We start from the raw sequence: 17,969 nt of genomic DNA, 5'->3' as shown, positions 1-17,969 counted from the left end.
GGGGAACTGGGTCACAATGCTGGGCAGTGGAAAAAATTGTCTCGGGGAAATAACAATCAAAAAACACCCAACAAACACCCCACTAGAGGCAATCATCAAACCACAAGAGCAGAGAACAAGGGAGGACGGGAAAAGACCAACAAAACCCAATCTGACACAGCTAATAACATGGCCATAAGAACATACAGATCAAGAAGCACCTTCAATGCAAATGCACAAAATGCCCCAACCGAAAGACATCGACTGGCTGCATGCATACAAAAAGAAGACGCATCTCCTTCTCTCTGGGTCGAGATCGAGAGCTCCGTCTCGTTCTCCATCTCGATCTCCATCTCGATCTCGATCCAGATAGGTAGAGGGATAGACAGATAGGTAGACCTGCTGTCTTCAAGGGACCACCTTCAGTTTGAGGGACATATACAAATTGAAAGTGAGAGGATGCAAGAAAATATTCCTCGTGCGTGGGAATTAAAAGAGAGACGGAGTAGAAACACCCCCATCACACAAAAGAGACCTTCAAATAAAGCATATTAATAAGACACAAAGAAGGTCATTACATAACGGTCAAGGATCAATCCAAGGAGTGGAGATGGGAATTGGAAACCTATATGCACCCAATACAGGATCCCCGCAATGTAGAAGGCAACTGCTACAACCGTAAACGGAGAAATGGACACTAACACAGTCAGAGCAGGGGGCCTTCCCACCCGACTCCCATCAACGCACGGGTCCTCCAGACATAAAATCAACAAGGGAACCCAGGCCTTCAATAATGCATTGGACCACAGGGCACTTCCTCCATAGGTAGAGCGCTTTCCATCCCAATGAAGCAGGATACACACTCCTCTCAAGGGCACACCCGACATTCCCTAGGACCGATCACATGCTGCGTCACCAAGCAAGCCACTGTATATGGAAGGAAATGGAAATCCTATCCCACAGCTTGTATGAACCCAACGCTATGAGGCTCGAAATCAACCACCAAGAAAACAATGGCAACAAACACCAACGCCCGGAAACTCGACAACATGCTACTCAACAACCAAGGGAGTGCTGGAGAAACCAAAGAGGAAATCTGAAGATCCCAAGAAGCAAGTGACACCAAAGACATAACAATCCAAAGCCTATGGGATGCAGCAAAGGCAGATCGAAGAGGGACCTTTCCAGCAATACAAGCCTACCTCAGCCAACAAGGAAAACCACCAACAAACAACCTGGCCTTATGCCCAAAGCAACCAGAGAAAGACAAACACAAGGAAAGACATCCTAATCATCAGAGCAGAAAGGAAAGAGCAGCGAAGAAAACCATCGGAAAGATCAATGCAGCTACAACTGCTTCTTTGAATACATCCACCATATGGATAAACCCTTAGCCAGACTCATCAGGGAAAAAAGAGTGGACTCAAATCAATAACCATCAAAATGCACACCAGCTTCCAATGGACATCCCAGAATACAGAGGATCAGAAGAGACTACTAAAAGCAACTCTATGCCAAGAAAACAGACTTCCTAGACGAAATGGACACCTTCCTAGCAAAGTACAATCTGCCAAGACTAAACTCCGATGACCTAGAAAAGATGACTGGGCTGATGCCAAGAACTGAAAATGACGTTGTGAGGAAAAAACTTCCAGCAGACATTCCCGTCGGGGCTACACTGGAATGAACCTGACCCGTATAGGAGAAAAGGCACGTGCAATCCCTGGATCCAGGATTGCCTTCAGATATGGAGCAGGTCCCAGATGCAGCTCGGATCTGGCCTTGCTGTGGCCGTGGCTGGCAGCTGCAGCTGCAGCGCCAATTCCACCATAGCCAGGGCATTTCCAAATGCCATGGGTCTGCCCTGAAAAGACAAGAAAAGGCCAACCCCCCACTCCACCCACTTCCCCACAAACAAAACTAGACCACCTGAGGTCTTCACATGCACATACCCAACAGGGGCCTGAACACAAACACCGACCAGTGGTGCACAATGACTACCTCGTATACAGGCTCACTACCACCAGCTCCTACACAGTCATCTCACGCACAGCCCATGGGCAAGGCCACAGCCCTACAGTACTTCTAGGCCAGGATTCCAGAACACACACACATCGCCTATGAGATTTCTTTGTTTCCAAACACACACACCTACCTCTGACATCCCTCCAAATACATACTACAGAAGCCCCAGGACCTCAAATACACACACAGCCGCAATCCGCCTACACGTACTAATACACATGTACACGTCTCAAACACCTATGGACACACACAGACAAATATTCCCAACCCTTGAACATACAGATGCCCCAAACACTACACATGGTGCCACCTCTCCAGAAGACAACCGCCCTGCCAGGACACTGCACCTGTGTGGGTGTCAACTGCATATGCATTTCAGCCCTCACCCTCAATGTGGACACACCATCTCTTCGTACCTAGGACCTGTAGAAACACCTCGGCATTCTGCCAAGAAGCAACGTGGCACACTCCCAACACCTCCATACCATAGGAACACAACCTGGTCATTGGTGCACCTGGTGATAGACACACAAACGAGTAGACACACGTAGGACACATGGACCTATCGCCAGCAAACCACACAGGAAATGACTTCCACATATCCAATGATCCTAGGACCCAGCTCATCCATCTGCAAACTCGTAACACATAACCCCAGCACATATTTCTCACACCAAGAAATGCACGTCTCCCACGCCCCTGTAGAAACACAGAACCTCATCTCTCCAGCAGACACACACTTCCCCACGTCCCCACATATATAAGCCTAACATGTCCCTCCTGAAAACTACAAGGGCATAGCCCCAGCGAATATGCCTCCAAATGCCCATGCCCCTGGAATACACACTCAAACGCATTCTACACACAACTCTCCAAAACACCCAAGCAGACCCGCAATTACTCAGTACACGACACAAGTGCAAACCTAGCACCCTACGTCCTTTCCTCCAAACACGCATATAACACACTCTCGGCATATCCATAAACCCACACTCCCCAAGGCTCCATCCAAGGGCATGCACTCTTCCAGCATGCAGAATCCAGAAGCATACCAATACGGCACCCCGACCTATATAGCATTCACCTGTCCCAGAAGATAGGCCGACTCGCCCTCTACACATCAAAAGACACATGCACGGCTCTGGAACATGTGCTACACACAAAAAAGCAAAGAGCCATATGACAGGCCATGAACACACAAATAATCATCCTAAAGGGAAGGGCAGAGGAGGATCCTTAAAGAGCAGAAACCGCCCACGGGGGATCGGTTAAAGACAAGCTTTCAAGGGGTCTTCGAAATGGTCTAAAGCTGATGATCACTCAAGAAAAGGAACCCAGCCATGACTTACCCGACTTGAAGGAAGACCAGATGCATCCAAGTGCCAGACACGCTCAAGACACAACCCCCAAGAGTTCAAGCACAAGACAACAGATGTGGAGATCGAGTCCTGCTGCATGAGGTCAAGGAGAGAAGAGTCCTGGACAAGGAGCATTTCTGCACCTCACCCAGACAGAAACACAGGGGAGAGGGGACACGCCTAGGTAAAAGAGGACAGTAGATGGAAACCTGAGATGAATTACCCCAGTTGATATATATTACCAAACGCCTGGGAATACACACCGATTTGAACAAGCACTGTGACAGCCCAGGGCACACCATCCATATAGGGCACAAGGAGGAGCTGGAGATGGAAGCCTTGATATCCACCCTCCAATGAGGAAGAAGGCAGTCTTCTCCCCTCCCCACTGGGCCTTGGATTCTAGAAATGTAGCTCTCTTGGTTCTTGGGGCTGCTCTGCTCCCTGGCCAGCTTACGCGTATCTCCCCCCAGGGTCTTATGCTCCTAAACTCACTCTTTACCTGGGGCTTCGCTTCCTGCCAAACTCTTCCTGCCACGAAGCAGAAGAACCAGAGCTTCATCAAATCCTGACACCTGGTGAGGGGTCTGACAGTGCAAAGACAGTGGGTTTGAGCAGATCGAGGCGTTCCTTTGTGGCACGGAAGGCTAAGGATTCTGAGTGTTCACTGCAGTGGTCCCGATTGCTGCTGTGGCACTCCGTCCGTGGACGGGGAAACTCCACATGGGGCAGATGCCACCAAAAAGAAGAAGTCTGTGCGCTCGAATCCTCTATGAACCTGGGATCCTGGATTCAGGTGCCAAGCTGAGGGCAAGGTAGATTCCCAGTCCCACTCTCAATTTTGGCTGGGGTCAAGTCCCAACCACGAAGTTTCACTACAGGGCCCAAAGGTACAAATACACAGATCGGCCCCTGGACTTCCCTAACATTGCCCTGAGGCCTAGGCAGATAATCCTACCAAGTCCACCAGGAGACACACAATCCCCAACTTCATGGCGGAAAACATCCATGAAAAATAGGCCCCTGAACACCAACTTACAAACACCTAAACGCCAGCTCCTGGACTATGCCTCTGTTACATCTCAGCACCCTCCAAAGACAAACGCTCACCCAAACACAGGCATGATCTCCCCTTACACACATATCCATAGACAAAACCCAACCAACCCTCACCTTTGATGGATTACCAGATTCCCGACCACCAGGTGGCCTTGTACCAATCCAACCTAGGCTTGCAAATCCATCACGATTTACATCCGACTACAACTAGGTGGTCAGCACTACATTCAGCAAGGCTGCCCCCAACAGAGACCCAAGCATGCCGTTTGAACAGAAGTGCTGACCGACATTGGGATGTGAAAAAGGAAGACACCAGTGAAACTAGCAGCCTGGATGGTACATCTTCACTCCTTTTCCCAAGCCCTGAGCTACTTCTTGTGAACCCCATGAGGGTTTTCAAATTGGAAATTCTTCCTTCGAGCTTTCCTACACTTTGGAACGGCGGGCACACTGGAATGCCACCCATTTTAATCACTCACACACTTTAGTCCCCTGCCTCCATAGGCCCCACAGTCCCTCAAGTCTCCCAGCAGCCTGATCCACAGTGCTGCTAAAAGCTGTGGTGGAAACACTGCTCCGGACCTGAGCTCCATGCGGGCATGAACCCACATGGAGGAGGGCACAAGGAGTCTGCAGCGTGCACAAGAGCACAGAGCGGTCACACCCAATGGCTGAAGAGTGCCCATATTCTTTGGCAGGGCTGTCATGGAATGAATGCTAAAGGCCACCAGGACGGGCCCCACCCTCAGGCAGGCCACCCCTTGGGAAACCACCCTCGTTGCTCCCATGTGCGCTACTGACTACCCAAGCGGACCCTCCTCAACAGACACTAGGAGCGGTTGGAGGATGGGAGTCTCTGTGCACAACAGCTCAGTCAGCAGGGGACAGGTGGGAAGAGGAGGGAGGGAAGGAAGCATCAGAAGAGCTGGCCCAGGAGCTCCCTCCAAGACAGGAATGTCATGGAGGATTTGCATTCGCTGGAAAGCTCTCTGGTGTTGTCTTCCTGTCTTCTCCCTGGGAGCTTCTGTGGCCATCTCTTCTTAAACCCTATCTCTTGGGAGATGAGCCCCCACGGTCACACTGCATCGGTGAAACCCATGCATTTAGATAGGATCCCCATACAAGAGTTTGCAGAGATCCAGCCTAAGCACAGAATCCTCAAAGTGGGCCAAGGACATTCATGCCCTTTGGGCCACAGTACCTTAGGCTGTGTGGACTCTTTGGGTTGGGATTTGCTCGTCTAGAAAGAGAAGGGTCTTTCCCCTAGCAAATTGGATGGATCCATTAAAGAACCATTCTAGCACGCAATTGGAGATCTGGGAACCTCTCTTCAGAGATGGTGCTCCTGTCGCCATGCCTAGAGAATTTCCAAATGCCTCGATTCTCCACGCATGTTTGTTCTTCATGTCTTTCTTTAATACATGGAGCTTGTTCAATAAAGGTTGGTGCACAGGTGTGTCTCCTTTGTACGGTTCTGCTTGTCCTGGTTATGCTGGTGAGCTAAACTTGACCCTCTTGGCCAGTCACAAGACAGCAGGTACTTTGGGAACACTATTCCTCTCCCTCCCTATATTTTGCACGACATCGTGGAAGTTCCGGTGGCCATCCACCCACAAAGAAGTAGCAGCAGATTCAACATACCCACCTGACTTGGGAATGCTCGCCAAAGAAACATGACCCCTCAGATCCCTTTTCTGGTCCATGGCAACATCAGAGCATTTCTTCCTCCACACGATACCTCTCAAGACCCTTACATATCTCTGATGACACCCAGAGCTCCCAAGGGCACAGATGTGAAGCGTCCACAAGACACAAACCTGGGATCTCTCGGTGCCTTTCAATTTCCATGTGGGAGTGGAAGGTTCACTGTCTCCTGATGCTAGTGATCCATCTCCAAAGATGTTTCTCCTCAGCCGCCAGTGCCTGCCCCGAAGCTCTCTGCAGGAACAATCAGAGGTCATGGTCCAAAGGACGTTGAGACACCCACTTCCATGACTGGTTTCCCTAATTACAGTGCCGCTGATTTGACACCCTCTGCCTCTCCGATGTCGGCATGTAGGGTTCTGAGGTAGTATAAGATAATGAACAACAGAAGGAGTTCGTGTCATGGTGCATCAGAACCGAATCTGACTAGGAGCCATGAAGTTGCGGGTTCCACCCCTGGCCTCGCCCGGTGGGTTAAGGATCGGGTGTTGATGTGTGCTACGGTGTAGCTTGCCATCACGGCTGGGATCTGGCATTGCTGTGGCACTGGCATAGGCCAGGGGCCACAGCTCTGATTGGACCCCTAGCCTGGCAATCTCCCGATGCCATGGATGCGGCCCTCAGAAGTCCAAAGTCAGTCAAAAAATGTGGAAGATTTGGGAGCACCTCGTTTCCACAATGCAACTTTTGTATCAGTGTCCCTGAGAAGACTCATGCCAATACGACATCTGGGGAGGGGGTGGGGTGGATTGGGAGCTTGGGGTGAAGGGATGCAAAGGATTGGCTTCGGTGTGGATTAGCAATGAGATCCTGATGTGTAGCACTGGGAACTTGTGATGGAGCATGCTCATGGGAGCGACTAGAATGTGTACATGTGTGTGTACCTGGGTCACCATGCTGTACAGTAGCAAAACCATTGTCTTGGGGGAAGAACAATTCAAAACCAACCAAACAAGAAACCCCCACAAATACTACATCTGAGCTATGCGTGAGAATCTTGTAACAAATTGCAGGAGTGGCTGAAGAAGGGGAGGAAGCAACAAGGAAGCCTGGCCTTCCTGAATGCCTGGGTACAATGGGTGCCTCAGCAATCTTCTCATATGAAGGTCTTGTTTGAAAACCCTTGAAATGTTTCTTCAGTGTAAAAGCTCCAATAGAGAGCCCTATTCCCATGGTGCTCAGTTGTGCAGTGCCCCATCCAGAGTTTCTTCCTACAAAGCTCACCATGGCATTGCAGGAGATACTCTCGCCTCAGCTTCTCACCCTCTTTGGAGTCCATGTTCCTTTGCAAGGGGCAAGAAGCTTCGGAAGCACCCACACAAGTCCTTTTTCTCAATCTGCAACAATCCTTTCAACCTCTCCTTCCTTGCCCAACACCCTAACAGCAGGAGGAATTGTAGTTCTGCTACTGCACACAGGGACTCTTGCCTCCCAAGAGATTTGCTTGCAGTCCTAGGAGGTTTCACCCCTCACCTCCCTTGATGATGTTCCCGAGACCTCGCCTCTCACCACACCAGACGGACATACGCATTCCTATCACTTGCATCGTGATAAGCTGACCTTAACTCCCAATCTGAACGTTTCCTCAGGTGTGTTTCCGTTTGGCTGTGTCAGGGATGCTACGTTGATTCCCATGCAGACAGCACCATAGGCAAGGACAAGCCTTGATTCTCAAGAGCAAGGGTATGGGATGCAGACAGGAAATGCACCAGCTTTCAAGCAGGGCTTGCTGGGGAGGACGTTGATGCGAGTGGGTTTGGACACGTGGAGATTGGACATTGGTGGATAAAAAGCTGGCACTGTGTCAAAGGGCACACCCACATCACGGGAAGTCGATGTTTTCATACCTACAAAAGCCAGCAATTCCCATCATGGCTCAGCAGACATAAACCCCCCTAGGATCTGTGAGGATGCACACTCCATGCCAGCCTCCTTCAGTAGAATAAGGATCCGGGGTTGCCCTGAGCTGTGCTGTAGGTCCCAGATGCAGCTTGGATCCCACATTGCTCTGGCTATGGCAGAGGCCTGCTCGTGTAGGTCTGATGTAACTCCTAGCCTAGGAACATCCATAGGCAGCATGTGTGTCCCCCCAAAGGAGAAAGCAATTAAACCCAAGAGACCCGCCCACACACACTTTTGGTTCTTTCACATAAGGAAAGAGAAGATTTTGTCTTCTCCTCCCTTACCTCTGTCCTTAACCACATAAAGCTCAAAGATGCAATAGTATCTCTTGGCTCTTCCATTGCCATTTCATCCAAAGAGCCTGCAGATTTGGGGTCCCTTTGCCATTTTCTTTTGGGTGGGACCAAAAGGCACCTTTTGGTCTCCACTCTGAGTTCTCCTCCCCTCAAGTACTGCCCACTCCCTGTAGCCTAATATGGTACCCTTATGGGCGAGTCTTGCCAGATGCATGCTGATTCCAAGGGAAAGGTAAATTTCAGATACACAGGGAAAGTACTTGCCGTAAAGATATGTCCAAAATGGTGCACGGGACACAGGTCAGGCTAAATGCAGGCACTGTGTGTGGGAAATGAAAAACTCAAATGGAGCTGCACATTTACTATTGTTTTTGCCTGGCGTTGAGCACTCTGCCCTTTCAGTACATTGAATTTCAAGAGAATGGAGGAACTCCCATGTTAAAAATGCATCCAGTAACAGAGGAGCCACGATATCAGTAGGAAGGCAACAAAAGGAAAGATACTCAGGTCTATGGGGACGCAATTTAATTTTCTCGTTTCCTTTTTTACTTTTTCTCAAGAGGAACTCTTTGATCTTACAAGAGGTTAGGTTTTCCACTGCAGTTGATTTACAATGTTTTGTCTACTTCTGCTGCGTAGCCAAAGGACCCTGTCGTACAGACAGATGTATGTATATATGATATATGATACATATATATCTATATAGGATACATATGTAATCACTTTCTCACATTATCCCCCAACCTTTTCCATCACAAGTCCAAGATGGAGTTCCCTGTGCACATGGTACATTTCAACCAGAGACAAAGGAATACTACCTGCAAAGGCAAACGGATGGCATTCAAAGTTACTTGCCCAAAAGATCTCTGAAAAGATGGGAATGAAACAGGTATCTCTGATCCCTGGTGGGAACGAGGACTGAGTGGACAGGGGAAAGAGGGGAGAGGAGGACTCAGCACTCCATATGCTATTCGGCACATGTGGACTGTGATCCCTGCAAGGGGAGGATTTGTTGAAAATGTTACATTCAAACATTTAACAGGGAAAAGCTCCAAGACTTACCAGCAATGTCATCATACGGGAGACACGACAGACTGATCTCTGGTCTTGGACACGTGGGCTGTGCAGTGGCTTTTTGGATAGGCTGGGCCTTTCCAGCACAAGGGAACATGAGGAAGGTGGGTCCTGCTGGATGCTGGTTGGCACACAAGGACGGTTTCCTTAGGAAAGACGGACACACACCAATCACAAATGGTGGGTCTGCTGAGAGAAGCCAAACCATAAACATTGGGTTCCAGGTGGCCATGAAAACCCAAGTGGTTATCAGATGATAAAAGGTGAATTTTGTTCAGAAAGTCTTGCCTCCGGGGAAGGGAGCCTGAAGCCAGGACGGAAGCTGAGGCGGGTGAAGGACAACAAACAAGTTGATGAATAACAGAGGGAAAGGGAACATCAAGACAAACCTTGGTGCTGTGACTCTGAAAACCAACACATACATTGCCTGACGTGGCACTCGACAATTGTCTGGCCCCTGCATAAGGTGGAAGAAACGTCTGGTTCTTGCCTCCCTGCAGAGGCCAGCATGGAATGGCACCCCACCCCCACCCAGGCTCACCTGCCCTCGGCCCCTCCCCCACTGCAGAATGACTGGAGGCCCGCATTCTACTGTTGAGATTCAAACTTGGGCTCCTTTACTTGCGTCCTGAGCATCTGTTGGGGCAGGTCCCTCGCTGGGTCCTGCTCTTGACTGTCCACGTTGAGGCCACCAGCCCGTGGTGGTCCAGGCCCATGCCTGTGGGAATGGCTTCAGAAGGCGGTAAGCCTCTAGACAGGGGCTGTTTTCCAAGAGAAAGGGCCTCCCTCAAATCCCTGGGTTTCCGTTGGGACCCTTCACTGTGGACATGGAGTTGGACGGAAGGAGAGGAAGGCGAGAGCACTGCACCCCAGGGACATCTCAGCTGGGGAGCCTGTAGAAACCTGAGGCTGCCTTGGGGAGGACAGCTGCTTGGAGGTGGTTCAAGAGGCCTTGCTCTGGTTGGGGAGGCAGGATGGCAGCAGGCAGGTTGGCGGTTTCTAGAAGGGAGACAAGCCACTTGGAACGTGTGTGTAGCCAGTGTCCTGTGGCTGGCCCTGGGTGGGTCATGGGGAAAGCCTAGCCCCGCCTTGTGGTCCTCAGGCATCTGAAGCTCGCCTCACCAGACCTCTCTAAGGGATTGAAACTGGCGCATCCTCTGGCTAATGGGGGCGTGGAATGGGAGGGTATAGTCAGAAAATGATTCAGTGTTGGTGGGTGTTGTCTGGGGCCTCATGCTCAGGAAAGGGTCTGCTCTGAGCTGGGCGGGATGTGACTCTCGCTGCAATGGCCCAGAACGTTTCCCTCCATCCTGCCCAGAACTCACTTCTCAGGTCAGGCAACTGTGGCCTTGGATTCCACAAGGGATGGGCAACCAGGTGACTTCATCCAAGCTAGGACTCGTGGGCCTGAGGTGTTCTGTATTGGTTTCCCTTTTGTGGAAATACATCTCTGCAGACATGGCGCAGCGTGTCAGGTGGCTCACAGCAGAAGCTGAGGCCTGACTTTGAGATGAAGAGTGTGTTTCTATTTCAAGTCACTACTACTACATGTGGAGAGAGGCTGGTGCAGGTGGAATGCCTAGGAAGGCTGCTTCCTTTGTAAAGGGGGGGGGTGAAGCAGTGTAGCACAGAAGCAGGAAGATGATCTAGTCTGCTACTCTGAAACCTCCTAGAGCATCTGTGGAGGTCAATTCGGTGCCTCGTGGTATGTACCTCCTTCTCCTGAATGGGCGGTTTTCTCACAATGGCACCTGACTCCTGCCTGCTTCTCAGTTTCTCCTCACTTTCCATTATTGGGAGCTGGAAGGGGAAGGACCACAGGCAGCCTCCACTCCCATGACCCTTGTCACATGAGCCGCCCTGGGCCCGTGCTCATCTTTGGAAGCCAATCCTGGATGGGAAGTGGCAAAAATGCAGGGGACACACACCGACTTCTCAGACTTCTCTCTGAGGAGCAGAACTGCATGGCGGGAGGGACTCAGGGCCATCGGGATGGGGTGGCACACCTTAGCACCTGTGAAGTGTCCACTCTGGGTGGTTCAGAGAGGCAGGTGCATGCTTGGTGGGGCTGTTCTGTGTTTGTCTAAGGGTTCTGTGTGCAGAGCGATCTTCGCAGCCTTTGAGAGGTGTTGTGTGAGGTCAGGAAAGTATGACAGAACAGATGTGTGCTGAGCATCCCGAGAGGAAGGGTTGAGGAGGATGTGAGGCCCTTCGACTTTAGACAGTGGAGGTCCATCAAAGGCCTCACGGTGCCTGGAAGGACCTTGGAGAAGGCCCTTACCTGCCAGTGACCTTGCTGAGGGGCATGCTCAGAGTAGATGACCTCTCAGGTCCAGGACGTGGGGACAGCCTGTGAGGACGAGGTGTCAGGGAGCTCCTCAGGGAGGCTCCCCCATCCCTGCTGCTGAGCTGAGCATTTCTCGGTAGACAGGGGCAGGGAACTGGGTGTGGGGGTCAAGACCATGAACATCCCGCCACGACATCTGCACAACACACAGGTTCCTCGGGCCAAATGCCCTCTCTCACTGAGGTCAGAACATGAAAATCCCTCCACGACATCTACACAACACACAGCTTCCTCGGGCCAAATGCCCTCTCCCACTGAGGTGTGCCCTCTGAGTCCCCAGAGAGCTTCCGTCCATGTCACCCATTCTCCTCTTCCATTCACCCCTTTCCTTTCTCTCCACAGCATTTCCACTGCCGGGCACGGATGTGGTCATGCCCCCTGGGGCCTCACGCTCCTATCCTCCCCCCACTCCTGGCTCCCAACCCCAGCCAGCTTGGGAGCAGCACCTGCCACTGCCCATGGCCCCATTACTCCTGCCTGGCAGCACCCTATTGCAGCCACCTCACCCCATGACACCTCGGGTGACTCCTGCTCACCATGGCCCCATTGCCCCAGGGCTTGGCAACATCCCTGTCCCAGTCTGGTCAGGAGGGAGGTCAGCATTGCCCCACCAGTCTCAGGCCTTTGGGCGCCCTCAGGCCCCCCTCAATGGGAATGCTTCCAGGGCCCTCATGGGGAGTGCTTTGTGTCCTGCACCCCTTTGCATAGCAAGCCCTGTGGGGGACAGCGGGGTGGCTGCCACAGCTATTGCAGCAGCTCAGGCTGGCAAGGGAGGCTTGGCCCCAGGCCTTCCTCCTCAAGCGGCACCACCAGCTGCCCAGATGGCCTTCATCCTGCCCCCAGGGACCTCTGGGCCGTGGCCACATGGCACCTCTGGGGCAGGCAGCCTGCATGCCTCCCAGCACACGGGCCCTCAGGAGGACGCCTCTCACCATAAGAGCGTCTATCAGAACTTCCGACGCTGGCAGCGCTTCAAGTCCCTGGCCCGCAGCCACCTGCCCCAGAGCCCCGATGCGGAAGCTCTCTCCTGCTTTCTCATGTAAGTGACCTCTCAGACCCTCATTAGCTCAGCTGGAGCCTTCGCATATACAGGACCTTGGCATGGACTCCCTGCTTAGGTTTCCAGGCATCCTTTCACCTCGAGAGAAGGAGGGTTGACAGCAATGTCCATGCTATGAGGAGGCACGTCTGCACTCAGATGTGTCCCACGTCCAGTCCATGACATCCCGTCCGTGCCTTAGCTCAGCTACCACCACCATGCAAGACCAGTTGTCTCACGTTCTGCACTGCCATGATAACATTGAGTGCAGGAGAGCAGTCCAAGAGGGTCCTGCTCGGATGTGAGGAGCCAGAGTTTGAATGGGACCTGCTTCTCTGGTGCTACCTCCTTTCAACATGGACCTGGGCCTCTGGCAGCCAGTGGGTATCACTTCAGATAAGGCTTAGGACATTCAGGCCCAGGACGGAGCTTTCTGCATGCCCGGTCCTTGTTGTTCTGAAGAGGTCCAGTGTGAACGGGGAGGTGGTCGAGCTGTCCATAGATAGACGGGCAAGGGTCTATCCTCCTAGAGCTGTGAACCTGGCAGGAACATCCCTCCTAGACCCGAGGTCCCTCCGAAAAGGGGGACTAGGCCATCTAGTGCAGAGACCTGGGCAGAAGAATCCTTGGGCTTCTCAGACCTGTTAGCTGGTAGACTGGCGCCTGCCCTCCCGCATTGATGGGGCTGCGTTTTATATGAGATGGCAACCCGCCCCCAGCCAGAGTGTCCCAGCTATAGCCAGGGAGTGGACAAGCATCCTCTGGTGAGTGGGAGGTGGTGGCACCAGGCACCAGGAAGGCTTGCCTTTGCTCTCCAGACACCCTCGTCTCCCCCTCTTGAGCCTGGGTTTGGCAGGGGTGGGGCCCATGGAGGCCTTGGAGCTGGGTGGGGTTGGGCAGTTGGGGGCTGGGCTGCACCAAGAGACTGACCCTGAGGGCTTACAGCCCAGTGCTTCGCACCCTGGCTCGCCTGAAGCCCACCATGACGCTGGAGGAGGGCATGCGGCAGGCCATGCAGGAATGGCAGCACATGAGCACCGTTCAGAGGATGGCCTTTTATGAAATGGCAGCAAAGTGAGTCAGGGTCCTGGGCCATGGGCGACATGGTGGGGTGGGTGGTGGGTGATGGGCAGGCCCCAGGGCAGGATCTGGCTATGGTGCTAGCAATCAGAGAGGATGCAAGAGGAGGCTGGCACCTGACACCTCCTGTTCCCTGAATCCCCAAATCCTATTGGCCTCCAGAATCCCCTCTGCCACCTGGAGAGCTTGGCTCTTCCAGCCTGTCTGTCCCAGGAGCTCTGCCCTACCGTGATGCTGATGTGGGGAGGCCTCAGGATGGCCTTGGGGAGCACGGCAGCCCAGGAGGGGGTCCCCTGAAGGCATGGGGGCTGTGCAGGGCTGAGGACTCCACCCGGCAGCCTGGCACCCCTTCATGCTGGGTGCCTAGCCATCACTGACCTAGCATGTGGTAGGCCTCTCTTCATCAACGATGGCTGGAATGGGCAACTGGCCATCCCTGGGGAAGCCCATGGGTCTCTGGCCCTCCCTGTCATTTCTGCATGTGAACCTCCTAGTTTCCAAACAAAACCAAAGGAGCAGCTAGCTCTCAGTGGCAAGAGATGCCTCATCTCTAATGGTAGGATCCCCACTCCAGCCTGTGCTGGGCCCTGTCTCATGCGTGCTCTCCCAGACTCTCACTCCCAGCCCCAGGTTCTGGGTTCGGGCAAGGGCTCTGTGGGGACACGTGCCTGACCAGGCCACTGGCCATCTCCATTGTTTGGGTCAGACAAGGTCCGGGGGCACATGAGCAGGGGCCCCCACTGCCCACCATGTGTCCCTAAGCCTGGTCCCAGAGATTGACCTGGGTCTCTGCTGGGCCATGCCCTCCAGCTCCAGGGCTGGTCAGGCAGGAGGAGGCCCAGATCTTGGATATCTGCCACTGCAGTTCCCTGCTGCGACAGCACCTCACAGGGCCCTGACAGACCTAAGGACACCCTCTCCTCACCCCCTCGGTCCTGCTGCACTGGGTGGGCTCCAGAGCCCAGGTGGTTTTCTCACTGGGGCCTGTCCCTCAACACCCCCCAGGTTCATGCAATTTGAGGCAGAGGATGAGATCAGGATGGGGAACGTGTCCTGCACAACGCGGGCACAGGGCATGCCTCCTCCAGCTCCAACAAAGCTGGCTCCTCAGGAACCCACATCCCGCAAAAGGGGCACTCAGTCTGTGAATCACCTTCCCCCTGGAGGTCAAGGTACAGGTGAGAGAGGCCTAGGCCTGGTCCCTGTTCCCAGATGGGTCCTTTCCACTCAAGGGGGCATTGGTCTTTCAACACGGATAGCCCCCGAGGGTGTCTCAGTCCCCCTTTTCCCCTCTGCGGTGTGGACCTGGTCCATTTAGAACCTCATCACCCTCCTCCCTGTCTAAGGGGCCCCTGTGAAATCTGCCTAACAAGTGTGCTGGTGGGGAGACCCTTGATCATTAGATGTTCCACACGTTCTCACACCTGACTTTTACCTGTCCCTGACTTGAATCTGGCCTCCCACCAAACCTGAGGCTCTGGCTGCTCCTCCCCCTTCCCACATGCATATCCATTGCCCCACAACAATGCCCTCCCCTGTGCCTGCTCAGGGGTCAGCTTCAGGGCGCTGGGTCTCTTCACTTTCCCTTCCTCCTGCTCTGCCTCAGCCTGTGCTCCAAGGAAACACGGCCCCAGGGTCCAGCACACCCACCCAAGGCCACGCAGAGCCTGGCAGCTGCTGGAGAACAAGGCCCCCAAGGAGATTCCCCCTGAGGCTCGCAGGGAGCATGGGGACATCCCGCAGGCACTGGTGGGTCCTGGCCCCTCAGCCACAGGGGAGTCAGATATGGAATGTCGAGAGGATGGATATGAGCTGCCACAGGACGAGGACGGCTGCTTCCCAGACCCGGATCTCCTCAGCTACGTGGACAAGCTGTGTTCCCAGGAGGACTTTGACACCAAGGTGGGCTGGGCCTGGAGTCTGAGACTCCAGGATTCCAGGGAGAGATGCTCTTAGCACCCTAGTTCTGGCTTTGGCCCAGGATAATAGGATTTAGGCTCTGGTCCTTGACCCTGACATCTGTGTGTCTTCCTGTGTGTCTGAGTGTACTTTGGTGCATAGGATGTGTATATGTGGATGTGAAAGTTGTACATGTGTGTGTGTCTCTCTCTTTGTAGGCCTTTGTGTGTCTGGGTCGGTGCCTATGTGTTTGTGCTTTGGAGCCCATGTGTCTGCATGTGCACCTGCTTGTGAGTGTGTGTGTGTGTTTATGTGAGAGTAGACAATACCTATGGGAGTTTGAAAGCTCCCCCTTTGTGAGGGGAACTCTGGATTGGCCTCTGCTAGTCATGTTTCTCCCAGGCCTTCCTGCCTCCCAGGGCACACCTGCCAAGGCTGCTCACAGCCTCTCCCTTCCATTCCAGGTGGACGTGGTCATTCACCCCCGATTCCTGGCAGAGTTGCTTTCCCCAGAACCAGAGTTGGATCTCTCGGGCCTGGCTGAGGAGCTGGAGCAGGAGGAAGGACTCTCCCCTGAAGAGGTGGCCAGGGGAGGGACTGACACTAGGGAGACTGGGGGCAGGGGGGGGTAGTCAGGTGACCCTGGAAATCCAGGAGGAAAGGACCCAGGTCAGCCAGGGCCGGGGAGGGCCCTAGAGCAGGAGGCCCTGAAGGCTCTGTCCCTCCCTCCCCTGACAGAGAGGCCCTGCACCCGGGAGGCTGCCCAGGTGAGTGCAGGGCAGGAGGAATGGAAGGGGAGGAGGGGAGCCGGGGACAGGGCAAGGACCCTGCTGGGGAGAAGGTGCAGGAGGAAGGCAGGAGGGCCACAGGCTCTGTCTGTGGATGTGAGTCCCATCTCACCTCCCCCTGCCCATAAGCCCCGGCTCTCCCTGGAGGGTGCAGAGCAGTCACTGTCCACCTCTCTCCCACCAGCTAGTGCAGACACAAGTCCTGGCCTTGGAGGAGGATGACGGGGTGCCAGCCACTCCCAATCACAGGGCACCCCACCTGGACTCAAGACCTTCAGAGTCTGTGGCCCAACACGATGCCCAGAGGAACGAGCAAGGCCCACAGCCTGGGGTCAGAGATGAAACCTGTACACCCCAGATGGATTTCCATGGCCATCTAAGGCACCCCAAAACAGACAGGGGCCTGTTCAGGCACAAAGGCTCTGTGCCCTCTCCAGGATATCAGGAGCCCCCTCAGGCTGGAACAGCACAGCCGTTTCCTCGCCAAGGTACCAAGCACTCGGGCCCTCCATCAGGACTCAGGGCCAGCAAGGTTCTCAGGGAGGCCTCTACTTTTAGTGGAGCCCCAGGGCTGGGTCACGGGTTCAGTGAGGATGAGGAGGAGCTCCCCAGCCTGGCCTTCCTCTTGGGCCTTCACCACAGCCTGCTGCCCTGGGGGCTGCCACAGAGCCCTGTCCCTGCCTCGGGTCTTGTCTGCACTGCAGGGCAGAGGGCCCAGCAAGCTTCCCAGGCCCCCGTGCCCCAGAGAATGGGCCTCAGCTCAGGCCCCCTGGAAGCTGCCAAGTCTAGAAAGCGGGCTCGGTGTGGAGGCCTGGCTGCTGCTGAGGACCTGGCCAGGCCTAGGGCTGACCTGCGAGGCTCTGGGAGGCACACCCTGGCTCTGGGGCTGGTTGACCCTTCCCAGCCCAAAAGGAGCAGGTGTGACCCATGTGTCACACGGAGGAGGAGGAAGTGGCACTGCAGCCAGTAGGGAACGGTGGGCCAGCCCTCCAGGGCCAGTCCAACTGGGCAGCCCCCATGGAAGCCTTGGGCTCCTCCAGGTCCTAGCAACCATCCTGGCTGCCATAGGGGTGGGGAGGAAGGACAGAATGACCAGAGCCAGGAGGGGGTGTGGGTGGGTGGGGTTAGGTGGTGGGGACTTGGGTCTGGGTGTGTGTGGGTGGGCACAGTAGCTCCTTTGCGATGGGGGATGTAAAACATGGATAAAATCGTTCTGTTGTGAAATGCACTTGGTCCACTGTCGTCTTGAATGTGCCTGTGTCCTCAGAGATGGGTCGTCTGAGGACAGAGAGGGGATCTGAGAGGAACGAAGCATGTGTGAGATCCCAGGCAGTCTGGATCCACAGGTGAAGGACTAAGTCTTTCCTCCACAGAGACAAGGATGCCCAGGCTGCTCCTGGGAGTACACAGCTCTCACTA

At 54.0% G+C, this 17,969-nt stretch overlaps 1 protein-coding gene and 1 long non-coding RNA gene across 5 annotated transcripts in view; one reads left to right on the top strand and one right to left on the bottom strand.

Annotated features, from left to right (window-relative positions):
- The window catches only part of LOC146396266 (uncharacterized), a 128,610-nt gene that overhangs the window by 21,196 nt on the left and 89,445 nt on the right, over positions 1-17,969 (bottom strand). Inside the window, exons 13-14 of the long non-coding RNA XR_014826601.1 lie at positions 9,386-9,543; positions 6,239-6,359 (exon numbers count right to left, since the gene is read on the bottom strand). This is a non-coding gene — a long non-coding RNA (uncharacterized LOC146396266). The remainder of the gene's footprint in view (positions 1-6,238; positions 6,360-9,385; positions 9,544-17,969) is intronic.
- Positions 9,973-17,778, top strand: LOC146396267 (NUT family member 2D-like). 4 transcript variants are annotated; one of them, XM_084994834.1, is made up of 8 exons: positions 9,973-10,139; positions 10,854-11,102; positions 12,087-12,783; positions 13,729-13,857; positions 14,869-15,041; positions 15,470-15,765; positions 16,227-16,343; positions 16,735-17,778. In XM_084994834.1, exons 3-8 carry the CDS (start codon positions 12,116-12,118, stop codon positions 17,518-17,520), a joined length of 2,169 nt encoding a protein of 722 aa, XP_084850960.1. In that variant the 5' UTR covers positions 9,973-10,139; positions 10,854-11,102; positions 12,087-12,115; the 3' UTR covers positions 17,521-17,778. The 4 variants fall into 4 exon arrangements, with proteins under 4 accessions (XP_084850960.1, XP_084850962.1, XP_084850959.1 ...); XM_084994836.1 differs by lacking the exon at positions 10,854-11,102 and having other exon boundaries at positions 10,000-10,139; positions 12,588-12,783; XM_084994833.1 differs by lacking the exon at positions 10,854-11,102 and having other exon boundaries at positions 10,000-10,139.

Source organism: Sus scrofa, chromosome 14, assembly GCF_054392235.1.
Source record: "Sus scrofa isolate SSC_HxYL_T2T_F1_AM1 chromosome 14, Sscrofa_HxYL_maternal_Yorkshire_Landrace_v2.0, whole genome shotgun sequence".
Lineage (NCBI taxonomy): Eukaryota > Metazoa > Chordata > Mammalia > Artiodactyla > Suidae > Sus > Sus scrofa.
This window is presented reverse-complemented; position numbering and strand designations above follow the sequence as displayed.

Coding starts and splice junctions, on each gene's coding strand:
- LOC146396267 (XM_084994835.1), top strand. CDS start 12,038: ATGTCACCCATTCTCCTCTTCCATTCACCCCTTTCCTTTCTCTCCACA. Junction 15,042..15,469: donor CCCTGGAGGTCAAGGTACAG/GTGAGAGAGGCC, acceptor GCTCTGCCTCAG/CCTGTGCTCCAAGGAAACAC. Junction 16,344..16,734: donor AAGGACTCTCCCCTGAAGAG/GTGGCCAGGGGA, acceptor CTCTCCCACCAG/CTAGTGCAGACACAAGTCCT.